This window comes from Pteronotus mesoamericanus, unplaced genomic scaffold (genome assembly GCF_021234165.1).
Source record: "Pteronotus mesoamericanus isolate MK-2021 breed Mesoamerican mustached bat unplaced genomic scaffold, CSHL_Meso_final scaffold_507, whole genome shotgun sequence".
NCBI lineage: Eukaryota > Metazoa > Chordata > Mammalia > Chiroptera > Mormoopidae > Pteronotus > Pteronotus mesoamericanus.
This window is the reverse complement of record NW_026555319.1, coordinates 17,388,960-17,415,699: the sequence shown is the minus strand read 5'-3', so window position 1 is coordinate 17,415,699 and position 26,740 is coordinate 17,388,960. Positions and strand designations below refer to the sequence as shown.

Below are 26,740 nucleotides of genomic sequence, written 5' to 3'. Positions count from 1 at the left end.
CTCTCCTTCCCAGATGCCACACCCCCCTGGAAACCACTGACGGGGGGCTCCTTTCCCCACCCCCCAACTCCTCTCTCCAAGGGAAGAGCCCTGGGGTGGAGAACCCCTGAGTTCAATCCTTCCTCTGCCATGAGTGTGCTCGGTTGTCCTGGGTAAATCCCTCTTCTTCTCTGTGACTTGGTTTCTCCTTTGAGAGGCAGGGGTGCCATCAACCACCTGCCTTCCTCAAGGCTGTTCTCAGGCTCCAGCAGGACAATGGGCACACCCTTGCTTGGGGTTCCATATAAAAGTAATATAAACATAAAAGTACCTTTCTTCTGCATTCTTGCCCTCCCTTCCCAGGTTTCAGACTAACCAGTGGTGCACCAGGTTCTTGGCGGACCTCCAGGCACAGTTAAAACCGTGTTTGGATGGACTCCATTAGGGGAGTGTTTACAGTGCTGCCTTAAAGTGATGGGGTATTGTGTACCACCCAGACACCTCTGCGAAGCTGGCATCACCGGATCTTCACTGAGACCACCTGAAGGACGCAGAAGAAATGGCCATCATCACCCACCCCCAAACTTGAGGTCCAGTGAGGTGAACAGACTTGGGCAGGATCACACAGGTGGCTGGCGCTGAAGTCAGACAGGAACAGCAGGGACTCCACCTCAGACTGGGCAGGGGTTCAGTCCTCAAAACATTTCAAAGACCTTCCCCGAGTCTCACGCTGATCCCCAGGCTCAGCGCCATTCCAGGAGCGTGGCAGGGTGAACCTGGGAGCAGAGCTTCTGGCTCCCTGCAGAGAAAGGCAGTGAGGGAGGAGGGCCATTCCCAGCCAGCCACCCTGCTGGGAGCCTGGGTGTGTTTAAGCCTGTGTTCCACCCAGACCGGAGCCAGGAAAAGCAAAGCCTGACAGGTAAGCAATGTGTGCCTCCCTGTCCCAACCAGTGACATGACCCTAGGGCCCAGGCTGGCTCAGGGCTCCCAAACAATGGCCCATTTGTCACTCTGCAACCTGGAACTTGACAATACTCACCTCTCTCTGGAGATTGGTTGCTGAAAACGCAGGCTGGATGGGGCAGGTTTGGAGAAATCTCTTTAGTTTTCTCCCCTGCGTTTGCAGGCTGTCACCTTCTCTTGTTTGCTTTAGTGCCAGAGCCCTTTAACCCTCCACAATCCCCTTCCCCACCCGCTGTTTCTCACAGGCTGGAAGAGCTCTTACACAGCCATCTTCCCCAGCCCCCTTAGGCAGCATTAAGCCCCTCCCTTATTCTATAGTGCAGTGGTCCCAGCCTTTCTGGCACCAGGGACCGGTTTTGGTTTTGTGGAAGACCGTTTTCCCACTGATAGGGGTGGAGGAGTGAGGTGGGGAGGGGATGGTTTCGGGATAATTTAAGCACGTTATGTTCAAGCTCACCTCCTGCTGTGTGGCCCCGGTTCCTAACAGGCCCAGACAGGTACCCGTCCACGGCCCCGGAGGTTGGGGACCCCCGTTACAGACCATCATACACAACCCACACGAGGCCGCTCAAGAGCGCCACAGTGGCTGCTCTGTGGGTCTGTTTCCCTTCACTGAGACAGCGGCATCCGCATTGGTTCTACCCCGTGTAAATGTTGACTGAATGGGTTCAACCAACGCCAAATGAGCAGCTGTGAGTGATGGGCCCTGACACGGAGGACACAGTGGGGAGTGAGCTGTGCTCGCTGCCTTCAAGGAGCTTGTATACAACTGGGGAGGCGAGCTGTGTGGACGAGGAAAGAGATACCGCACTGCTAGCACTTGAGCCCTGAGACCAACCAGGAATCGAGGCCCCCTCCCCGCCCCCGCCTCCCCCGCCCCTTTCTGTCCGTAATTTGCTCTGTGACTCTAATCAGGTCTCTTAGGAACCTACCAAAAACAGTCGCTACAGAAGACTGGGGATGGAGCTGCCATCCAGAAAGGGTTCAGACCTCCACAGTCAGGGCACGTGGCAAGTCCGTCTTCCTCTAAAGTCACAGAAGAGAGGGGACCTCTTACCGAATTACAATTTAGTTCAGGATGTCTCAACCTCAACACTGCTGCCATTTGGGACTGAATAAATCTTTGTTGCAGGAGCTATCCTGTGCATTGGACTGTGTTCAGAAGCACCCATTAGATGCCAGTAGCACTTCTGACAGTTATGACCACCAAGTGTCTCCAGATATTGCCAAATATCCCTCAAAAAAGGGTCAAAACTGCCCCCTGTTGAGAGCCCTTGGCCAGTCCTGGTGCTCCTCCAGCACTGTATCCAGGGCCCTGGAAGGGCACAGGGATGTCATTTAAGACAGCATCAGGACAAATGTCTCCCAGGCTTGCCTCTGGCAGAGCCCTGCCCACCCTCTTGAGCTGTGCCACTCAGATTTTAGGACACACAGCAGGCAGGACATTTCACCTTAATAAGGGGCCCCTCTCCCAGGGCAGCACCTGAGCATGCCTCCCAGGTGCTCTCAGACTGTGCAGAGAGGGACCCAGAAATGTGAGCTGCCAGGCTTGGCTGAACATCAAAGGCGCTAGTGAGTGTTTCTCTCTTGGGGTGCCATGGGCTCAAAAATACAATTTTCTGTCTCTTAAGAAACACCTGAGGGCTAAAGGTGGGGGAGAGGAGGAGGGTTGAGCCTGGGTAAGCAACCTGGTACAATTCCAAGTACACAGAGAGGAGGTAAGAGACACAGTGCCAGTTACAACTGCCATGAGTGGCTGAAATCTTGTGGCTCCTAATGTATGACCCAGACCCATTGCCAGTGGAGGTCAGATGAAAATGCTGGGGCTCAGAGAAAAGGGGGTTTGCTGGGGATCACACAGCAACCCCCATCTCCTCTTGCCCCCATGGGAACGAGATTTTCTTCTTGGAAGGACTATGTGCTAATTCACTGAGAAACAGATGAGTCTTGCTGCATCACAAAAACAGATAGAGGTCAAGTCTAACGGCTGGTAGGACTGAGTTCTCGGCACCTGCTTTGCCCCACAAAGGCTTAGGACAATTGTAAAGGCCAGGAGCTGCCTGAAGCTCTCACAGGCTGAAGTCAGGGGCTGTGGGCCAGAAGGGAAGAAGCAGACAGGGCCTTCCAGAGAGGAACCCAGGAGAGAGGAAGGGCGGCTGGCCTTTCCCCTTTCAGAGTGCCTGATGTGAGACTGCGTCCACTTGTTACACAGCTTTTGCAGCACATGCAGACCACGTGGTAATGGATACCACGCAATAGACGGAGGCTGGGCTCTGGGGACCCACAGACCTGGTTCCCAGCCCTGCTGTTGGCTGCATGGCCTGGGCTCAACCTTCCGGGGCCTTTGGCCTCTTATCTGTCATGATGGTGGCTGATAAGCTTACATAGTGAAAAGACATGTAAAGTACGCTACATGCCCAGAATACAGGAAACACTAAAAAAAAAAAAAAAAAAAAAAAAAAAAAATGGAGTGATTGGTCTTGTTTCATGTACCTGAAAATTTCTGGGTAAAAAAGGAGGCCTGGAAATTGGTTTCTATTCAGCTTTCTCTCCCACTATTTCCTACCCACTTTCCCAAAGCCTTACAGATTTTCTTAGTGTCTCAAGCATATATCACGTACAGCAACCTCAAACAACACAGATTTGAACTGAGCAGGTCTACTTATACACAGATTTTTTTTCAATAAATATATGATCAGTCCTCTGTATCCTGGGTTTCGCATCTGTGGATTCAACAAAACGTGACTGGGAATCTGCATGTGCAGAGGACTGACTTAGATTATACGCGGATTTTTGACTTCAGGGGATGGGCGCTTCTAATCCCCACGTTGTTCAAGAGTCAACTGTACTCCTTCCTTATCCTACCTGAAGTTTCCATTTTAATTATTTTGGTGGGTCTCTTTCTACAAAGAGGATATAGGTTTCCCTGCCTATCCAGGGCAGTGCTTGGCATTTCACAGCCCGGCAGCTCGGCCTTGGGTGGTCCTAGTAGCTCTCCGTCTGCTCCCACTGCCATCGAGCCATCAGTTGTCATTCCATTCTGCTGTCTCATTCTCTTGCCACTACTACGTTGCCTTCTAGTATAAGGCTTGTAATCTGCTTTGGTCTGAGAATCAGATTTCCAGGCTGGTTAGAGCTGCGTGTAAAGTAGACAGAAAGAAGCCCAGAGAAGGACTCTGGGGCAGGGTTTCTCAAATGAACCACTGAGAGCAGAATCACTTGGAGTGTCTGTTTACATGCAGAGTCCAGACCTGAATCAGAGCCTTGGGGCAAGACACAGGAAGCTGCGATTTAAGCGAGCTCTCACACAGGAGCATTGGAGAACCTTGGCGGGGTGCGGGGGGAGGGGGTTGGGGGGCTGGTACTGAGACAGCTACTTCTCCAGCTTTGAGGTCCTTCTGGCTTTCTTCCTAGTTCCTTTGGTAAAGGGACATATCACCCTATCTTATTTATATTCCTGTCATATTCTTTGGCATCTCACACCCGGTATGGTTCCTCACTCCAGACTCATTTCTAAATCTGGGAGAACCAACTAGGGCTGCCTCAGGTGTACCCAGGTCTCTGTGTAACCCTGAACACAACCTCAAGGCTGGGAAATGTCTCCCAAGCTGCCTGGCCTTGGGCAGCAACCTTGCTCACGAGAGGAAGCAACCAGGACAATGTGGTCAGGAGGCCCTTCTTCTAAGCTCCTGCCAAGGACTTTTGGCAACAGGGGCTTCTCTGCCAACAGAAGAAACTTCCCGGTAGAGGTTCTTAGGACCCAGAAAAGCAGAACCATAGCGGCTAGAGGAAAGCAGCCCTCCAGCCTGCTGTCCAGACAGTGGGCTCCGCCTCCTGACCACCCTGACTCCTACACATCCCACAAGGTCCAAGGCGCTTCCTCTTTAAAAACTACCCTGTCACTCTGGCCTCTGAGGCTACTCCCATCATCATTACAGCTAACATTTTGGGGCGGTGGGGGCGCGTCGCTACCTTTCAGGCACTGTCTTAGCTCTTTACCCACATTCTCTCCTGGGATTTTCATGGCTCCATGAGGTGGTATTGTCTTATTTTACAGATGAGAAAACCAAGGCTCTGAGAGGTGCAGTAACTCACTCAGGGTCTCACGCTGGCAAGTGGCGCTGCTGGATTCTGAACCCAGCCACCTGCCTTCTGAGCCTGCCCTTAACCACCATGCTACTGACTGCATCCAAGCACCTAGAACGGTACTGGGCCGGGAGCCAGGGGACCTGGTTCCATCCACAGCCAGGGGCGGAACTCTGTTTCTTTGTCTAGGAGACAATGAAAATCTTGGACCAGATCTCTACGGATCCCTCTGTTCTAAGGCTCTTGTCTTATTGGACTACCCTCATCTCCACCCGCACAGGGGTGATCCAAGGCATGACTTGGCCTTAGTGGCCTCATTACTCAATGTGATTAAATGTCTTCCATGATTTGTTTAGAGGGTGAGATCGGGAGATCCCATCAAGGTCTTTCTTACAGTGGGTTCACGTGTCCTTCCTATGGGCTGGGCCCTGCGCCCCAAATCTCACCAACTCGTTCACTCAGCTCTCACTGACTGAAGAGTGTGCCAGGGGAATTTCTCAGCCAGGTGAGTTGAAACAGGTTAGCAAGTAATTTCAGAGCTGCAAGCACAGAAGAGCAACACTCAGAGGTGCGTGTGCGGGTACATGTGTGCATATGAGGGTTGGGGAGAAAGATGAGGCCACGTCATCTGTTTAACAGGTGAGAAAACATGCTCAAGACACAAAACCAGCCCTAGGCCTCACAGCTAAGAAATGACAGGGCTGGAATTTAAACCTAGATCCTCTTGGGCCCAAGCCCAGTGCTTTTCTCTCTCCACCAAGGAATGGTTACTCCTATCTCTACACCTGGGGGTGGGCTTGCGTAAGCCCACACAGGCTCCATGGCGAAGCAAACTACCCCAAGAGCCTGGCTCTGCACCTGGGCAGCAGAAATGGAGGGAGGTGGGCAGGTGTGAGGGATGGTAGGAGGGATGGGTGGGAGCACTGGATGGTGATGGAGGAGGAAGAGGATGGAGTTCGAATCTCAGATTTTGGCTTGGATAGGTGGGTTGGAGGAGGTACTGGTTAGAGAGGGGAAGGCAGAGGGGTGGGTGGGCAGCCAATGGGGGAACTGGGGCTCCAGAGCACGTGCGTTTCAGGCCCGGCTCTGAAGGATAGTGACCCAGCATTCTAACTTGTCAGCCGACTCTTCTTCCACCAAATCACTCTCTGGGCTTTCTCCTCCTGGGACATCTTTGCAAGAGAGAAAGAAGAGGGCAAGGGTGATCGCTGGCATCACAGGCAGGATACTGAGGATCACAGGTGAATGAGGAGGGTTCCCAGCCTGGGAATGTGAGCGCAGCCTCTGTTTATTGCCTGTTGGCCAGCAAGTCTTTTCATATATATGTCTTTTGATTCTCTAACCACGGGGCAACAGCCTCCCAATGTATAATTGAAGGATATTGATGCTGAGAAAGGAGCAAAGATGTGTCTGAGGGAAGGTATAAAAGGAAAATGAATTTTTATCAAGGACTTGCTCCATGCCAGGAATCAACCAGTACACTTTCACATGCATTAGCAGGCCCGCTCTCTTGAAATCTACATGCAGCATCAATAGCTGCATTTTACAAATGAGAAAATGCCCTCTGTTAAGCAGCTCAGGAACCCAGCTAGTTGGGGAGAGATTCAGATGTAACACCCAGTGCCTAGCCCTTGAGCTGAGCGCAGAGTTCATTCACTCAATCCACGCATTCAGTGAAGCATTTTCCCATCATCTGCTATTATACTGCGTATTCAGGAGAAAGATGAACACGATAGGCAAGTTTCTGTCATGCTAGAGTGTCAACGTGTCAAGTGTCGTGGGAGGAGTACAGGGGCTGTGGGAAGATGTCACAGGGCATCCCACTGTGCTTCTCTGGAGAGGTGACATGCGCTGGTGGATGACGACCAGGAGTTAGAGGGTGTGACGAGGGGGAGGGTTCAAGGCAAATGGAAGTGTGTGCAAGGCAAGGCGCTGAGCCACTAAAGAGTCTGCAACATTCCAGGCGGCTGCAGAAACAGCCTGAGACAGACTGTGCAGGACTGTGCCTAAGACTCTTGAAGTTCAAGCCACCAAGAGGTCTAAATAAGTGACGGGCACCGTCCAAGTGGTTTTCCAAAAAGACACTGACTGCCCAGTGGGGAATGGCCTGGAGTGAACGCAGAGCCGAGCTAGGAGGCCCTCGCAGCCAGGCAAGAGGAACTGAGGATGAAAATGGTCTGGGCTGGGAACGGAAGCAGAGGGCCTGGGAAGAAGTAGATGGATTCGCAAGCTGTTGGCGAGGTCAGTCAGCAGGGCCTGTGACGAACTCCAGTGCAGAGATGGAGGGGGAAGATGTGTCTGTGGCTGCCGGGTTGCCCCCAGCCGCCTAGGGCAGGCACCAGGCTGAGGCATCATGCTGAGTCTTATCCTGTTAAGCAGGGGGTGCTGATCCTGGTGGGCGTGAAGAGTGGCTTTCCTTTGATGTTTTTTCAGAATGTCATGAGGTCTGCATGCCACAGCTGAGCTCACCCACTTGGCAAGACGCACCTCCAACAGTGGAGAGGCCTGCAGGTTCCTGGTACTGCCCGCCTGCTCTCCAGGCCTGGCCAAAACTGTCCTTGCTCTGGCCCATGGCCTGGGAAAAGACCTCTTTCAGTAGACTCACAGCCAGACCCTCCAAGACAGTGAATTCTGAAGTCCTCCTCTCCATCGGTAGCTGCTTCATTGGCCGCTACAGCCCCCAAGACAGGGCGCAACTGTGAGCCGAGGATGGGACTGCTGCTGCCAGAAACCAGGCTGAGGACAGAGATACCACATGTGGCACTTTATTCCAGCTTCTGATATGTACAGGTATATACAGTTGGTGTGAGCCTATGGTACATTATTTCACAAAATTATCTTACATCCTATGCACACTTCTAAGTAGGAAGTGGCAGATTCTGCTCCGAATAGCCCATCGATGGTGGAGAAAAAGGACACTCAAAGGCACCGCCCTCTCTCTGAGGACATTCATCGGGCTGCCTGGCCCCTTCCCCAGAACTGAAGCCCTCCCACGGGCCATCTGGGCCTCCCACCTGCCCTGGGCACTCGCTGCTTCCAAAATCTTTCCCCTCGAGTGGAAGAGCACTGGCAGGGGAAGAAGCAACAGCAGGGCCACTCCCTCACTGACAGTGGCAACAGCAGCGCACTGACCGGGGCCGGACTGATCCTGTTGAGTATCAGCAGCAGGACGGGGCTCCTCCCGTCCTGACTGCAGCGCCGTCTGGTCTCACGGGGCACTGGCATGCATCTTCTCCAGGCAATGCGTCCAGAACGTGACCAGCCGGTTGTCACGGTTGAGGCAGAAGTCCGTGAAGTCCTTCAGCAGCCGATCGGCAAACTTCTCATCCCCTGTGGCACTGGAGCGCCACGTCTTGGTCAGCATGGTGTTGTAAGCCCAGTTGTAGCCGATCCGTTCCTCGCAGAACATGTTCTGGTTGGCGGAGCTGGTTGAGTTCCGCCGCCGGCGCGGCTGCCCGGAGAACTTGCGCTTAGAATAGGGCAGCTGCAGGAACACTGTCCCTGAAGAGAAAAGCGGGGGCTGTCGCAACCACCAGGAGGGTGCCCAGGGTCTGCTGGGCTGGCTCTGCAGCCTCAGGCTTGGTGTGAGGGAGCAAGCCCCGTGCATGGGGCCTGCCCACACACCTTCTGCTGGGAGCAGCTCACCTGTAACATGGATGTACTGAGGCTTGTTCTCAGCTGGGAAGTTAAAAGCAGATGCAGAATATTTATCTTGCACAAACCCAAACCTAAGGGGAAGACGGGAAGACACACTGATTAGGTCCCCTAAAGGGGCCCAGGAGAAGCTGTGGCTAACAAGACTCTTCACAGCCTGGGCTAAAGGGATCCGGAAAGGTCTCTTTCAAAACGGAACACTCGGGCTGCTTACTTGCGTCCTCACTGCATCTCCATCTCTACTTCAGTGGCTCACCGGACGCCCTCCCGCCCAGACTCCAGTCCCCTCTGGGTGGCTGAAAGCCCTCTCTCCCGCCGCACTCCCTCCCACCCAGCCTTCATCTCTGCCCAGCCGTCCCACTGCGCCCACCCACATACTTGAGACTCAGGTCCTCCAGGAGACGCTCCTACTCTTCATGTACCTTAGCCACACCTCTCTCCTTTACCTCAACATCTCCCGCACTATGCACAGAGTAGGTTCTCGATAAAGGCTTTGAAGGGAAATGAAGTATCTTAATTGAAATTCTTTTCTTAAAAGCGAGGAACTCCAACCCAGCTGGGGCTTTCTGCTTTGCTGCATTCTGGAAATGGGCAGGAGGGGCCATTTTTCATCTATGGCTACCCTGTTCTGCTTCTTACCTACAGCTCGTTCTATTCCTGATTTTTCTATTTCTCTAAAGCCCATTTATTACCGCAGCACCTGCGACATGCTGTAAAGGACATGTCAATAGCTGTGGCTCCTGCCCTGCGGTTGAGGGGCTTATGTGGTGAAGGCAGGGACGCAGGCCAGACTAGAGGAGGTAAAATGCCTCCCTCCTCTCCTGGACCACATTCCTCAGGGAGGGACTGGGTCTTGGTCTCTACATAAGCTGCCGGCTTTACGCTGGCACTTGAAGATTATTTGCTGGAGAAACATACGAAGTCAGATGTGCAGATGAAGTGGATGGGCTGACATGTGCTGCAGGCTCCCTCATCTCTACAGGCTCATTCTGTCCCATGTAGGAATGGCCTTGGGTTTGGCCTTCCTTCCTTCCTACTTTCAATCACGGTCATTTATTTACGAAGTGTGTACCAGCCTGACCAGGTTCCTGCCTCGTCTCATCCGTAAGCCATCCAGGAGGACCTCTCATTTTTATGAAGGCAATTTAGCCACACGGCCCTTGGCCCCCTCAGCATCCTGTCAGGACTGAAGTGAAGGCAGGGGGCTCCCGTCCCTGGGAAGGGAATGTACTGATTCCATGCCAACTGCCCAGAAGAAGATGGAGGAGGAGCCGGGGAGCTGGACACTTTTCTAGCTCTTTCTGAGGTGGACTTCTGTGTGAGCTGGTGTTTTATTTCAAAGCCACATTCCCACCTAGAGCTCCACGCTGTGCAAAAAGCTACCTGTTAAACAACTCTTCTGGGTGAGGCACTTTGTTAGGCTTTGTGGAAGAAAACAAGAATGAGAAAAATGCATGGCCTTGCCTGCCAGGGGCCCCTAAGTCAGCGTGACAGCTGGATGGGGTGTATTGGGAAAGATGGAAGGAGGGACTCAGAGTGGAGGGAACTGGGATCCCTGGGGAAGCAAGACTGACAGGTGTGGAAGGAGGTGGGGGGAAAGGTCTAGATGGGGAAAGGGGAGGTTTAGGTGAAGGGACACATGGGGACGAGGCAGGACACACATGCGGACACTGAAGGCTGAAGAGGAGAGGGCAGTCGTTTAAAGACATCACTGGGATCTGGACTAAGGTGGATCAGGAGGAAGGTGCTGTGAAGAGAGCAGACCTGGCAAATAAAGGCCACCTCCCGAGTGATAACCAATTAGCAAGGTGCATGGCTGCCGATGACATAGAGGAGCAGTGTCGGGTCTCGTAGTCAACTTGTTGCTGACTGCGGTCTTCCTAGTAGGAACTTCAGCCTACTGAGAGCCTACCAGGTGCCAGGAAGATCAGAGGACCCTCCCAACAACGCTGTGAGGCGTGAGAAGACCGAGGTGGAGCAGTTCCAGGACTTGTTCAAGGTTCCTCGGCCGGATGCTGGTGGCGGCAGAGGGGAACCAGGCCCGCCTGCCTCCCACATCAATGCCTTTTTACCAACCATTCCGCCCCTGGCCTTCTCCCCCAAATTGGCACCCCTCGCACTGGCAGGGGGAAACTAGCCGCCTTGGCAGTCATCCCACAGCTTTTGCTGAGCATCAGAGTTGCGTCTATGAAGAAAAGGTCAGGGTAAGGTCTAAGGCGGGGGCCCACTTCGGGGAGGGGAGGATGGAGAGTCTGGACTTCATCCTGTGGCCGTGCAGGGGCATGTGCACAGTGCGGGTGGTAACAGATAAAGGTGCTGGAATAAGGAGATAACAAGACACAGAAGAGGAGTGCGGCAAGAGCATCTCCAGCAGGGACAGGGGGCTCTGCTTACACCGGGATGAACCAGTAGCAGCAATTAGACACTGAGTCAGTGATGTTCTAGAGACAAAGCTGTGCTGGCCTGAGGGACGGACAGCTCAGCCTGGGAAAGGCTTTCCCTCGAATACGTAATAAATACCTACTGACTTATCTATTACTCTTTAACCACTGCTTGTCTTTTCAACATGTATCCAGAGACTCTTGACAAATTTCAGTTTTTCATCTCATGTCATTTCTCAGAGAGCTTGTCTCACGGTCTGGTTGGAGGCTAAGGAGGAAGCTCTCTGCTCTCCTCTCAACTGGAAGAAGACAGAAATTAGGTCTGAGAAGCAACGGCCATGGGAACTGGAGAGGCAGTGCTTATCTTTGAAACCAAGGCCAGGGCCCTCTCGGAGATAACGGTCAATCTGTCATTGAGATCGGTTTCCCCAGAAAGAAAACAAGCTGGATTTTGCTTTAGTAACTGCTATTCAAGACAAACATGAATGCCTTCCTGCCGTCCTCTCTTGCTAAGGGACAAACCTGTATGCAATGGCTTCCTGGAAGAGGTGCATTCGATCCCAGTATGTTTCTGGTTCAAAGCCTGAAAAGAGAAAAAGAATAAATGCTGAGTTGTAATCCCAAAGTATGTAATTCTCCTGGGGTCTGGCCTTCTGTACCCCTCTCTGCTCTTGGCAATTCCTCTTCCTTGGTCATAGGCTCTGCTTTTCCACACCACCTGCTTCCAGAGACCAACCTCTATCCCAAGGAGGGACATCCTAGAGAAAGTGACAGCCATACATTCTCACCATCCCTTCCCCTAAGCTCTATCAAGATCTGGAAAGGGAATCAATATGAGTCTTCAGAAACCAGTATGAGCTACCAGAACTCAATACAAGAGTTCTAATGCCCTCCTATGCCAAAAGGAGCATGACAATAAAGTGCAAACAGAAGATAAGTTTTAAATGCATGTTATTAAGGACCGAAAAAAAAGATTAAACAGATTACTTATCTTCCATTTCCCTATAAAGAAAGACAATATTATAAGCTCCATGTTAGAGGTGGGGAACTTTAAGCAAATAAATATAAGAATGATTTGGAAAAGTGATTGGCTGGGGAGGAGAGGGAACGCGCCCACCCCCCACAGCACCCATTCATTGCTCCAGCCTTGCTCCTTCTGTTCCTTCTGGGGCGGTTGCTGTGAGTAGCAAGAATGGGAGGTGGGCGGGAGGGGCAGCCTGTCACACCACAGCAAGCCATGGGCCAGGGCTGCCCTCGGGCCTGATGTGCCGAGGACTGGGGCAGCAATGGCGCAAGACAGCCCAAAGGCCACAGGTGCCCGCAGTGGCCTTGGTACTCCTCCCACACCTGAAATCTATCTAAGATAGGTCTGAAGGTTCTGGGCAACTAAAGAGCAAGGGAGAAGAAAGACTTTGGCTTTAATAGGAAAACATACACACACAGCAGATTCTTGTCTAGTTTTTAAGGTTTTGAATTCACTGTTATCAGAAGGGGCCACAACAGGAAGAGAAGCAGCACAGAAACAAGAAAATCAATTTTTAGATTCAAGTCCTTCATCCTTGAAGCTAGGACTCCTTCGGTTCAGCTGTAACCATGGCAACCAACAGAGGATGCTGGTCTTGAAGACTGGGTTATAACTGGCAGGGAAAACCATCAGCTCACAGAAAAATGTCCTATAATGTCAGCCCCTCAAGCAATCCTGTGCTATTACTGTAATGATGGAAAACCCCTGAAGAGTCTCTGATGGTGAAGGGAACGATCTGTCTGTCCCCTCAACATATTAAAAACAGCACCATCAGGTGGTGCCTGGGTTGAAATCGTCAGATACAAACATAATCATCTGGCATTTCAGAACTGCAAAAATGGTCCCGTCTCAGCTACACACACACAAGTGTGTGTGTGTGTGTGTGTGTGTGTGTGTGTGTGTGTGTGTGAGGGCGGGGGAGAGGGAGGGAGAAGAGTACTTTGTAAACTCTGAGGATCCCTGTGGGACTCACCTGGAACCCCAACTAACACTTACAACATTGCTGTCTATACCAAAACAGTCTCCAGGATGTAAACAAAGAACATACAGGTGGGCCTTTGGAACAAAAGCTGTTTGCACCCTGGGACCAGCCTGCCACAGGAAAAGCACAGGACACCTGGCCTGGCCTCCCTGAGCTGGCGAGACCACTCACCCTCTGGGCCGGTCCTCTGTCACCAACCATGACACAGACTTACAAGGGCACAGGAAGAAAGCATCTTCCTTACATCCAAAGTTGTTTCCGTCACATTGCTAATTGCGATGTCTGAGAAACAAAAGGGACTCCTAGCATATTAGCGGTAACTCTAGCTTTCCAGTTTTAGGAAGTTCATTTGTGAGCTCATGGGAGGCTCCGGAGGAGCTACTTATGTGTTTATGGCAATGAGCCCTTGGTGATAGAAAGTCCCGTGCTGTGTGAAGTGAGACGTGTGCTTCCATCTGTCCTACACCTGCCCTCCGAGTTCTGGTGGGGCAGGGTCCACCCCGTGCTCTCCCTCTGCGACCGGCCACCCTGTTCCAAGGGAAGGACTCTGTCTGGGTCCCGCTGTCCTCCTAGGGCCTCCTCCTGCTCTGTCTTCCTTGAGATGCAGGACTCAGGCCACGTGCAGTGTCCCAGGTGCTGACACACTGCAGCTCTGCACAAGAGGACACTGTTTCCTGTTTTGCTTTCAGTGCCTCCCTTTTTTAGCATTTTGCATGGAGCAGCAGATTCAAGCCTCTGGTGAGGTTCAAATTCCTGCAGCGCAAACCAGTTAGGTTGGAGCACAGGAAGGACAGTGTGGGGAGAACCCCAGGGCGGCTCGTGATTGACAGGGCATCACACCCTCGCCCACCTGCCACTCTGCTCCAGGCCTTTCGAGGGTCTTCCTGAGCTGCAGAGCAGCCCTAGCCACCCTCGTGTTAGGTGTAAGGAATGTGAGGCTCAGAGACATTAAGTGACTTGTCCAGCCACTAAGTGAAGAATGAGGATTGAAACCCGGATCCTTCTGGCCCCTGGTCTGAAGGCTCCCTCTGTGGATTAGATGCCTAGAGGTGCCCTTGGGCGGAAGAGGAGGCCTTACTCATAGAGACAGAGCCCCCGAGGGGAGTGTCTCTTACTGTCAAACAGGTGTTCGCTGCCTTCCTTGAGCAGACAGCTGATGTTGAGCGGGATGAAGAGCTGGGCTCGAAGCGGATCGCCATACAGGTAACTGGGCAGCGCAAACGGACCCTCCAAAACTGGGACCAACAAAAAGCCACAGGAAGTAGCTTTTCGATGCCAACCTTGGACCTGGCGGAAAGCACAGAAACAAACCATGTCATCCCCACTCTGTAGAGACAAGAGAAAAATAAGGCTCAAGGAGCGAAGCTGCCAAGGTGGCGTCATGCACATTGATAGGCATGTTCATTTATTGATGTTCACTGGCTCCAAAAGAGTGTGTTTCCAGGCAGGAAAACGCACAGTCTAACCTCCTAACCCCTCTGTTTTGAGATCAAAAATCTGTGAGCTGAGCACACAGTTCCTGTTCATAGCCCAGGCTTCTGCAATTTCAGTGTCTCTCTTGGGAGGAAGAGACTGGAGAGAACTATTTCTTGCCTCCTAAAAACCCTTCTCACTCCATAGGCTGTTGGAGGAAGGTCACAGGATATAGGTTAAGTCCTTCTAATTTTGTCCTTTATCAAAAATTTACTAAACCCAAAGTATCGAATAGGAAAACAACGCACTCAAGCTGGCTGAGCGGGACGTGACGCAGGGCGCAAGATGACTGTGGTGGCCCCCGGCCAAGAGCGATAAGGCCTGACCTGGCGGAATGAGAGCTGCTCTCCGGCCGGCTCCCAGAGCCGTCTGTCTGAAGACTGACCGGGGACACAAGTTGCTGGGGCGTAAAGAAAAGCCCTTCCATTAATGTTTTCTTAGGAAACAGTGGCCATGTGCTTGGTCTTAAGAGACTTTTTGAACCATAACATTTACACGTATATTTTTTACAAGCTGGTGTACGTGGCTCTGGCATACAGATGAGATTTGTGTCAAATACTATTTCAAAAAAACTACAGTTAGGGCCATACCTTGATTTAAACAAATCGCATTATGTTAAAAACTGAAGGGAACCATTCCTGGTCCTCCCAGGGGCGCTCCTAACAACAGCAGGACACCCCCCCCCCCCAAATCCAAGCTCTCTGTTCGACCAAAATAATTTCTAGGGCTTGGTCGATGACCTTTTTATTTTATGTAATATTTAACTGAAATATGATTTATAACACTTTTGGACATTGCCTTAACATAATAATTAACATGCACTATGAGCCTTACAAAAACTTTAAGTAATGATTAAAGGATCAGTACCTTTCAGTAGGTTTTACATGAATTGATGTGAAAAAATGTATTTTTAATAGTTGCTAAATCCCTCTGATGAACTATTCTTCCTCTGACCAAGTAGTTACTGCATGTGTGTGAATGCTGTGGTCATGCTGTTTTGAGATAGGATTTTCTGACAGGGCTTCCAAGGAGAAGGCTTAGCCTACTGGGTGAAAAGGGCCAATTCTGCCCGGAGGGAGTGGTCATCTCAGGGTCAGTCAGCTGGGGAGGAGCTGGTGTCTTCTGTAAGCTGAGCAGGATGGGGAGCTAGGCATCTTTTTAAATTTGGACTTTGGGAAAAAAATAATAAAAATTTTTTTTAAAAGATAGATAGATAGATAAAACTTGGACTTTAATGAATTAGAATGTTCCCTGGCACTGGACGATGTGGCTCAGTTGGTTGGGTGTCACTCCGCAAAGCAAAAAGCTACCAGTTCAATTCCCAGTTAGGGTACATTCCTGGGTTGTGGGTTCAGTCCCCAGTCAGGGTGTGGATGAGAAGCAACCAATCGATGTTTCTCTCCTTCTCTTTCTCTGCCTCCCTTCCCCTCTCTCTAAAACCAATAAGCATGTCCTCAGGTGAGGATAAAAAAAATGTTCTCCTAATGAGAATCTCTCCAGGGGAGGGGTGCTTAAGACTGCTAATGCTCCCCTTCCCTGAGGATAAATGGCAAGATTTGGAGATATTTGTGGCTGTCACAAGGCTGCTCTGCTCCTGGTATTTAGTAGGCAGAGGCCAGGGATGTTGCTCAACATCCTACGACGCACAGGACAGCCCCCACCCCAGAGTTACACGGTCCTAGATGTCAGCAGTGCCCAGGTTGAGAAATTCTGACCTACACCCTTTCTGACTCCTTGAATTTTTCACTAGGCTTCAATTTTTTTAAAGAGGCTATTTCAATAATGCAGGTGAAAGGTAATAAGAGCATGAACTCAAAAAAAAAAAAAAAGTGACACGAATTGCTACTAAGCACCCACTGTGTCCCTCTGCAAGGTGGGCCGAGGCCCCACCCACAGTGAGAGGAGGCTCTCACCATCTCAAAGAGGACCGCAGCAGTCACCGCCATCCAGTGGAGCTTGATCTCAAAGGCCGCATTCAGGGAGAAGTTGCCATGGTAATAACAGCTGCACCACTCCAGCCGGTCAGTGCGGTTGTTCACATCCACATCCAGGGTCACGGTCCTCTGCTCCGGAACAGTGGCAGCTATGTCAACACATAGGCAGGGCCCCAAGAGAGAGGGAAAAGAAGGAGTGAGATGACAAGGAAGAACAAACACCTGGATGTGAAACTGCAGAATCACCTAATCGAAAAATCACAGATTCTAGAAGCTTCTTGGAAGTCATCTAATTCAGGGATTGGCAAACTTCTTCTGTAAAGGTCCAGATAATAAATACTTTATTTTTTGCAGGTCATACAGTCTCTGTTTCAACGGCTCAACCCTGTAATTGTAGTGCACAAGCAGCCACGATTACATAAAAAAAATGGCTTGGCTGTGTTCCAATAAGACTTTATTTACAAAAACAGATGGACTTTAAGGGTAGTAAAACTACTCTGTATGATACTATAATGGTGGATACATGTCATTATACATTTGACAAAACCCATAAAGTGTACAATACCAGGAGTTAACCAAAGACTTTGGGTGATGATGTTAATGTAGGTTCATCGATTGTAACACATGCCCCACTCTGGGGGGAGACGCTGGGAGTGGAGGAGGCTATGCGTGTGTTGGGGCAGGGAGTATACAGAAAGTCTACTCTCTGCTCAATTTTGCTGCAAACCAAAAAATGCTGTAAAAATAAAAATGTATTATAAACCAAACAAATAAACAGATGGTAGGTCAGATCTGACCAGTTAAGCCATAGTTTACCTCCCTCAGTGTAATCCAACCCCATCATTTATAGATGAGGAAACAACAGTCAAAGAGGGGAAATGCCTTGGTCAAGGTCATAGAGTCAGAGCCTCAGCCAGTGAACTCCTGATCTTCTGATTCCAGTGACCCACAAAGGGACACAGTTGGACCAGCCACCCAGACCACAGTCTGGAGAAAGTCTTGCATTTCTGGTCTCAACCCAGGAAGACAATGGCTCTGTAATCTCTCCTCAAGAACTGAAACCCCGTAAGGAAGCCTAATGCCCTGTTCCATCAACTGTATGTTGCTCAAAAATTCCAGGTCTGTATCAAACTGGCTCATCCTACTTAGGACTCCTGCTGAGGAAGCCTACGCAACCAGGAGAGGGATATTTTTAGAGATGGATCAAATAATCAAGCTCCTAACCAGGCTGGTGGGCTGAAACACGCTCAGAAGCAAAGACAAGACCAGGGCGCTGCTCTGCCTGGCCGGGCACTGCCACATCTCGAGTTTCTATAAACTAGTATCTGTCCCTTATTCTTCCCTGCCCTGGGTCCAATGGTATTTCTGTACCTGAAGGAGTCAGCTTAGTTCTGAGTCCTGCAGGGAGAAGCCCAGAGTGGCTCTTATCACTGACAAGGGTAAAACGGCTTGAGTCAGCAATGCTAGTAAGCTGCTGTGGGGGGGACAGGAGAACTATACCTGGGACACCAAATGGCACCAGGCACAAGATACCCAGCTGTCTGGCTCTCTCAAAACCACAACATGTGAAATGGAAAATGTTCTTGATTTGCAGTCAGAACTAAGCTTGGCCCTTTACTGACCGTGTGCCCCTGAGAATATCGCCTCACCTGTCCTGGGTTAGTTCCTTGTCTGCTAACCGAGATGGTGCCTGCCCAGCTGCTTCACAGAGGAGGGGTCAGGGTCAATGAAATGCGGATGAGTCACGGACTCCCCCTCTCGCCTTCTCCTGTAGCCACCTTCACTTGTAACTCTCCTCCTTTCCTCCTGTTCCTGTTATTCCTTCCTCCAAGTTCAAGGCACAAGCTCACTGATGCTCAATCTGAGGCCTGTCCGGGACTCCCACAGGCACTGCTTAGCTGCCTATGATACTTAAGGCTAAATAATTTGGTGGCTCCCATACTAAAAGTTTCAGTTAAACTGGTTGCTGTCTCTGCCTTGTGTTCCTGGTTCATGACACCGCCAGGGTAACCATTTACTCGGCCCAAATCAAAGGAAGAAGGCTTTGCCCTCTGGTCTTGGACACCGCGTCTTCCTCCACAGGTGAAAAGCCTCTGGTCACAAAAGAAAGGGCACTTAAAACACAAGCAGTGACCTCAAGCACCTCTTCCCTTCCATCTGGCATGTCAAGTTCAGAACAGGCTGGTCTGAGAAAGTCCGAGAAAGTGCATTGCTCAGCCAAGTGCTTAAGATACTGCTGGCTCCCTGCTCAGGAGTCAGATTGGATGGTACAGATGCTGCCAGCAGCTTTTGATGTTGACAAAAGTGTAAGCCCAGCCAAGTTGCAGCTTTCAGTGAGTTCTCTGAATCACTCCTTGAGTTCCATGAGGACTGACTTACTCACCTTGAGACACGGGGGTATGGCAAGTCCTACTAATACATGCAGACCCAGAGGAGGAGCGGGCTGAGTCACAGAGAGGGGATATGCATGAGCCGGGGAGGGGGTCAGTGTCACTAGAGGAGAAATCACAAAATCAGAGAGGGGGCTGAAGCTCCATGTAACAACCAGAGCCGCCCAGTGATGGAACAAGCGGTCTCAGCAGTGAGCGCTGTGTTGGCAGGCATTTGCAGAGAGCAGCTGGCTCCTCACTTATCAGGAGTGTACGGAAAATGTTCAAGCATCAGCCTTTGGGCAGAAGTGCCCCACAGCCCACTCGGACCATGAGATCCAGTGTGTTATCAAGAGAAGGCTAAGAAGCCCCATGGCTCAGCGGGTTGGGCATCATCCTGTACACCAAAAGGTTGCAGGTTCGATTCCTGGAAGCAACCAATTGATGTTTCTCTCCCTCCCTTCCTCTCTCTCTAAAATCAATAAATATGGGGCCAGTGGTGCAATGGATAACGCATCTGACTACAGATCAGAAGATTCCAAAATCAGTAAATGTATCTTCGGGTGAGGATTAAAAAAGGTTCAATTTTGGATCTATGTTGGAGGTAAATATAAGGAAGATGGAATTTACTAATTAACTGGATGCAGGGTAGGAGAGTAAGAGAATGTGAAATGGCCTGAATTTTCCGGGCCTAAGCGACTATAGAGTGAGCAGGGATGACTAGTGGAGAAGCATGTGTGTGGAGGAGGCGGACGCTAGGGGCCTTGTTTGAACACTTCATGTTCAGGCTTTTAAGTGGATGGATGCGTCTCAAACCAGAGGGCACAATCCGGGGTAGAGACAGACCTGGGGTAACGAAGGCCAGCAGGCTGCATGGGATGCCGTGGGGCGCACAACTGGCGGCCCAGGCAGAGGGCCGAGCACACGATGTTCAAAGATCAGGGAGCTGAGGAGAGAGCGGTAAAGGAGCCCAGTAAAAGCGGAGGAAAGCCCTAGAGTCAGAGGGCCGAGTAGCAGCAGCACTTACAGGAGGAGTTGGGGTATCCGACAAGCGCTGCTGACAGCAAGGAGGACCAGCGCTGGGAATTGACCGCCAGACTGAGCAATGTCCAGGGCCCTGGTGGTCAGGGAAGCGCCATGGCAGCAGAGGGTACGGACAGAAAGCTCATCTGAGCTGCTCGGCTTGGGTCTTGTTTTGCTTCACCTTTGCCCACAGGAAACGATGAGGTCGGAGGGGCGGGGATGACTGCTGGAGCACAGGCCTGCGCGCTGCGGGGGTGGGGCGCAAGCAGCGGCACCAGGCCGTAGGGAGGAGCGGGGTTGGCTCATCCACGGAAGGGGCAGACATGGCTACAGGGAGGGCAGGAGGCAGTGGGGATCTGCGGTTGCTCCCAGTGCTTTGGTTCTCTCAGTGACGGGGTGCTGGGGGTAGAGGGGTGGGCGGTGCAGGCTATAGGTCTGGTGGCTCTGAGCTGTATAATGAGGGGAGTGAAGATGGGGGTGGGAGAGGAGATTGGCAAGATCAACTGGTTGCAAGTGCTGGTGAAGTGGGAGCTGCTGCAGTTGGGACTGAGGAGCATGCTGGAAACACCAAGGGCAGTAACAGAGAGGGGAACAAAAGCCACATTTTGTGAAGAGAGCTACGGTTTTGTCGCAAGGGGCTGGGATCAGAGCGGCCTTCATCGCTCAGGGCCGCCACCGCCCCTGGACCTGGACCATCGCACAAATCATCTGAAGTCCTGATGGACTTTGACTTTTGTCTTCCTGAGGCCCAAGTGCAGTATGGTTCAGACTCAGGCTCCAGCACCAGGCAGCCTTAGGAAAAAACTCCAGCTCTAACTCTTAACAGAAGCAGAGCCTTGGGCAAATTGTTCACCTCTCTGAGCCTCCGTGTTATGAACTCTAAAACAAATCATAGGATCAATCCCAGGACAAAGATGAAGAGTCACTGAGATAACTGTCTGCTTGTGCAGTGCCTGACACATACATAAATGTTTTAAAATCTCGGCACAAACGTTGCTATCACCACAAACGCCCCCGCGGAAAGCACGTGAGGGGCCAGGGCCGAGCAGAGGACAGCACTTGCTTCTAACCGCCTGGCTCCAGCTCTCATCTGTCCTCCCACCCCCAGCGCTGAAGACGCCCACGCCCACGCCCACGTTCCCAGCCTGACACCTGCTTAAGGAAGTTTCTGATTAGCTTCAGGGCCTCTCAGGTTTTGCTGAGCTCTCTGATCTCGGCTCCTTACTGGAATCCTTCAGTTTCCTCCAAGGCAGTAGTTCTCAATTAGGGGCAATTTTACAGTTCCCTAGGGACACTAGGCGATGTCTGGAGACATTTTGTCACACTGGGTGGTGGTGAGGGGTGCCGCCGGCGTCTCATGGGGAGAGGCCTGAGAGGCTGAGCGTGCTACAGTGCACGGGACAGCCCCCACCACAAACAACAACCTGGTCCAAAATATCTGTAGTGCCAAGGTTCAGAAACTGCTTTTTGGTTTTGCATATTCTGCAGGAGGGGACTTATATCAAAATCAGCTCTCCCATTGAACACTTTAAGGAATGAAGTTTCCTAAATAACTATTGGTTATCCCCCCACCTAAAAAGCCAAAATCTAACAGATTTCCTTTGCAAAACATTGTATTAGTACACTTGCTGCATCAAGTGCCCCTAGTTTTCTGCCTCTAATCTTGGGTGTTATTGACTGACCTGTAACTGAAGTTGTCAGAGCCCAGTACCAGCAAACAGCTCTATGTGCTCGTCCGAGGGGCTCTCACTATAAGAGGTGGCACTTGGATGTCTGGCATTTATTCCGGTTCTTTGGAAATTTTTTTGCTTCCTTCAGCTTTCTGGTAAATAAAGTATCCACTATACGTGATCCAGTATTTATTTAAAGTAACTCATTGTGCCTCTGTCTCAGAAAGTGCCCTTGGGGAGAGTGGGATGCTGACTTTTCAACTCTCCCTTCGGTATGTATCGAAAACCACAGAACATTCAGGCTTATCTCCTCGCTCCTTAGAAAAGATGAAAATTCTTAACTTTTATTTGTAAGGAAAAAGCAGGCTTTAAGGCTTAGCTAGTAAAAATAAGGTTGCTTTAGGAGAGAAAATGGTGCAAAACTTAGTTTCTTGACAAGCTTCCCCGAGGTGATCCAGCACTATAAATGAATGGCAAGAGCTGCACTGATGAGTTCTTGGGTTAATCGTATTTGTAACAGGCTTTCCTGACTCCACCTTTGTTGCTGGGTTATTGGCTTTTGCTTTCACTGGCATCAGGGGACCTGCTGTTTATTAGCTGCTTCTAATGGGCTGTGAGGCCCTTCCATGGCATAAAATGCACCAGCTTGCTGCTTGCTCTTTTAGGTGCCCAAAGGCCTTTCATATGAAGCCCTGGGTGGTTTAGGTTGCCGGAGGTGACATCCCAGGCTAACAGGGAGTAGGGGGCCTCTTTGTTTCAAAAGACTTTAAAGAGGTGGAGAGTTAGAAATGCAACAGGGAGGAGAATCTGCTCTTCTCCAAGTTTCGTTCTTTCCATCCCGCTTCATTTCTTATGAACAGCGCTGGGCGTGCTGGGGGAAGCGTGCAAGGCGAGGTCAAAGCCACATCTGGATCCAAGTGAATCTGAGGATCTGGAAACTGTGATGATTCTTAACATTTCCATTCTGCCAGCTAGGTAAGCATTCCAATTAGCTGGGCAATTATAAGCTAACTAACTAGAGGGTGGAATTTCACTAGAGTTTGGTCTATTTAACTTTTGCTTCCTTCCCCCAGAGGGTTTCCAGGATCCCGCAATCCGACTCTGAGATAAGTCTCATGCTGCCTTGCCTAGAGGGCGCGTTTTTGAAAGATGCTCACATCTCGAACCCGCAATCCATCCTTGAGAGTAGCACTCCCCCTTCCCCATCTGCGGCCACCACCATTCAGTAAGCAGGTGTTCACCCCTCTCTCACAGCTGCAGGAACCGAGGAAAGGAGGGGCGAGACCTAGTTCACATCCCTCAATGGGATGAGCACATTTGGGGAGGAAGGGAAGAGGGAGATTCATGCTCGGCAGGAGTGTTTGGAATGAACCACCTTTGAGGTCCCTTCCTCTTCTGAGGTCCTAGGATGCTATTGTCCTTGGGAAGGCCTTTGATAGGAATTAAACCACCAGTGAGTACTTGCTCACATCCCCTGAATTCTGAAAGTCCCTTGGGAAAAGTGGCCACATGGTCCACTCTCTCCTGTTCGTGCAGGTTTCTTGCCATGCCCTGATTTGAGAACTGTTTGTTGGTTGGGGAAATAATGAGCTCGACCCACTCAGAAAGTAGAAGCTAGCACAGGAGCCTACGGTGCCCCCAGAATGGCCAGCGTGATAGTCGTGGTGGCTCCAATCCCAGTTCCCACGGCATTGTTCCCTAGATTGGCTGCCACTCTCCCTCAGCCCCTGGCCAGAGCATCCCCCGGCCCTGCCTGGGTTGGCACCTACCGAGAAGCGCAGCCGCCTGGCTCCGTCCTCCAAAGCTGCGGCTGAAGGAGCTGTGTCTGCTCGCATAGGAGGCGGGCCGGCTGGGCAGCCAGGGCAGGAGGAAGGCTGGGATCTCGGAATGCAGGAGCTCTTCAGCCACAAAGGCCACCTCAAACCACTTGCGCTGGAAGCTGGCGAAGTCGTCCACCGCCGTCGTGTGCCAGGTGGTGGGCTGCTGCATGGGCCCTGGGAAGAGCAGAGGGGAGCGGAGGCGCCTCAGCACGAACGCTTATTTTCTCGCTGATGCATATGCTACCACCCGGGGTTAACCCTGAAAACATTATGCTGAGCTAAAGCAGCCAGACACAAAAGGCCACGTACTGTATGATGCCCCTTAAATGAGATGTCTAGAACAGGCCAATCTGTAGAGACAGACAGTAGGTTGCGGTGGCCAGGGGATGGGGGGAGGAGTTAGGGACTGACTGCTAATGGGTACAAGGTTTCCTATCAAGGTGACAGAAGTGGTCAAGGTGACAAGGTGATAGAGTGGTGGTTGCACATCATTGTGAATGGTTCAAGTGCCACTGAATTGTTCACTTTGAAATGGCGGATTTTATGTTATGTGAACTTCACTTCAACTTAAGTAAGTATTTGATTCTCAGTTGAAGACCTTTCATTTCACAACATGTTAACGGTAACCAGACATTCTTCACCTTGAAGGCAAAATAGGTCTGTACTGGTCAAACTTAGAGTTTAAGGGAGGACGTGGCAATGGACACATTAGTGGCTACAAGGGAAAAGCCTGCACAGATCCACTTCCAACACACGCTTGGAGAGTCGAACACAGTGAGTGGCACGGGCTGCTTTATCTGAGGCATGACGCCTGAAACCCCGAGGCCGGGAAGCCATCCATCTGCAGGACAGGAGTCATTTCCAGCCCCGTGTGCCGCAGGTGCGCTAGGGATGCTTGTTGGGATCCAGGCGGCCTCCAGCGCCGAGCGAGTCAGCTCTGACCATGCTGGAAATTGCCCCCCTCTTGGGGATTACTTTTTCTCATTTAAAAAAAAAAAACTTTTTAAAAATATATCTTGGAAAATCTGTTAGGACTTGATAGCCTTCCAGAGGGAAGAAATGGAGTCTGCAGGCCCAGCAAGTAGCAAGTGCTGGTATAGGTTAGAGGCCGCCATGCCATACTCAGAACCACCTGCCCAGAGGGGTGCGGGTGGGGAGGCACTACAATTAAAAACAGTTACCAAAACATGACCCGTGGGAATTTCCTCACACGAGGTCCCTTGGCCTCTTTTAGGTTTATCTTCCATCCACACTGTTCTCACCAAGAACATACTATGGCTTTAAGAAACCCTTGTCACTACAGCTATGCTTAAATTAAATACAAATACTCAAGGATAACAGATCCATCAACTTGGAAAAAGCTCAAGAAGCAGCGTCATTTGAAAGAGCAAGTCAACAGGCAAAGCGCCAGCCCCTGTGGACAACAGCATCTGTCTCATCTCTGACCTCGGTCCGGCTCTTTGTCCATGACTATCTTGTAGAAATAGAAGCCATAGATGAAGGTCCGCCAGACTTCACCAGACGCGTGCGTGATGAGCTGTTCTTCCAGCATTTTCTAGGGAGAGAGACATCGAAACTCTGAAATTCCTACAGAGCGACATCTTAGAGGTGCAGCCCTCAGTCATATGCTGGAGTCAAGGGAATGACAAGGGCATGAAGAGCCCTAACCCTCCACCCCCGTAGCCGTAACTGCGCTACACTAAACGTCGCGCCCGGTGCAGATTACATTATAAAGTACAAATGCATATTATAATATCATCAAATATTTCAAACATACAGAAAAGTATAAAGAAAATCCCAGAATACTACCATCCGACTTCAACAAATTCAGTATTTTGCTACACTGACTTCAGATCTTTTTATTAAAAAAAAAAAATCTTTCTAGACTCTCCAATGTCCCGATCCTCTTCCTCTCTCCAGAAATAAATGGTGAGTATAACGTTATTCTCACACATCTTTTAAGTGATTTTATTATGTAGACATATATTGATAAGGAATATGAGATATTTTCATGTGATTTTAAATTCTAAATATAGGGTGTAATATTATCATTTTGTAAATTGGATTCTCATTCAATATCATGCTTCTGACATTTATCCATGTCGCTTTGTGTTCCTCCAGCTCATTTGCTTTAGTGCTGTAGTAGCATTCATTGCATGAACAAGGAAATACAATCCTCTGGGAGATGGGAATATAAAGTAATCAGGCAAAGGCCATGCACATCAGCCCGCTGAGGCCCTCAGGAAGAGAACTGAAGATGCTCATTCGACTCGGCTACTGACTTTACAGTTCACTGGCGACAACCCGGCTGCTCAGCAAATGGTACTGATTTCCAGTGGGGGCCTCCGTGTGGACAGGAGGGCATGTGCTGCTTAGCCAGCTCGACCTTTCCCTTCCTCTCCTCTCGAGTTTAATTCCAGGTCTGAACAGTGTAAATAAATTTGGCAAGCATTTGCTGAGGGTCTACCATGTGCCTAGCAACATGGCAGACACTGGTGGTATGGACATGCATGGTAAGAGGCGGCCCTGCCCTCAAGGAGCTGGTCGACACGGGAGATGAATGAGATGCACACAGACTCTTCACTCCGCTGCGTTAAGTGCTCCGACAGAGTCAGCACAGGGCACCAGAAGGCCTCTGAGGCGGAGCCTTAAATCCAGCCTCAAATCCTGAGCAAGCAGGGAAAATGGGGGCTCGAGGTCAGAGGGAAGGCAGTCCCTGGGAATCTTCCACAGAGATTCCTTCCAGGTTCAAAAGTGCAGATTTCCTTCAGAATATTTCAGTTCAGACAATACATTCTGCCAGACTTTTAAGTCAAGCATCCTATCTTTCAAAGCAAGACCTGATCTTTCATCAGTTCCAGACAGTCTCACGCTTATTAAAAACAGATCCTCACCCCAACCTACAGATCTCATTACTGGAAAGGGTGGCTCCTTCAGAGACAGGCTCTGGTTTCATGGGGGCCTGAGCGCACAGTTCTGTAGGCCCTGCCCTTGCTGCCCCACCTGCATGATGTCGATGGCCATCGCCGGTGTCTGGATCCCCTCCACGTTGTTCACCAGCCAGTGCACCACCTCCGCACTGATGAAGCAGCAGGGCGACAGGCCCTTCTGTTCAGAGAGCAGCTGGACGCCTGTCCTGAGTTCCAACATGGTGGGCAGCGAGCCGGGTATGTGTGTGCGCGGTGACAACAAGCAGAGGGAGAAGATGACAGAGGAGGGACTTGTGATAATGCTATTAATATCTGAAGTGAGGATCTCCATAATGTAATTTCTCTATTCTATATCTAGACCCAGAGAAATCCATGTCAGAACAAAAAACGGTGTAATAGGGGGAAAAGAAGGGGAAGGAAAAAGGACCTGACTTTAAGAGAACAGCTGTACT

The 26,740-nt window shown here is 50.7% G+C and overlaps 1 protein-coding gene across 1 annotated transcript in view; it reads right to left on the bottom strand.

Annotated features, from left to right (window-relative positions):
- Window positions 1-8,180: 8,180 nt before the first annotated feature.
- Window positions 8,181-26,740, bottom strand: part of DEPDC5 (DEP domain containing 5, GATOR1 subcomplex subunit) — a 91,640-nt gene continuing 73,080 nt past the window's right edge. Inside the window, exons 36-43 of the mRNA XM_054594411.1 lie at window positions 26,362-26,494; window positions 24,805-24,913; window positions 23,308-23,532; window positions 16,456-16,625; window positions 14,185-14,356; window positions 11,586-11,646; window positions 8,674-8,756; window positions 8,181-8,529 (exon numbers count right to left, since the gene is read on the bottom strand). Coding sequence (XP_054450386.1) covers window positions 8,237-8,529; window positions 8,674-8,756; window positions 11,586-11,646; window positions 14,185-14,356; window positions 16,456-16,625; window positions 23,308-23,532; window positions 24,805-24,913; window positions 26,362-26,494 — 1,246 coding nt within the window. The 3' untranslated portion in view covers window positions 8,181-8,236. The remainder of the gene's footprint in view (window positions 8,530-8,673; window positions 8,757-11,585; window positions 11,647-14,184; window positions 14,357-16,455; window positions 16,626-23,307; window positions 23,533-24,804; window positions 24,914-26,361; window positions 26,495-26,740) is intronic.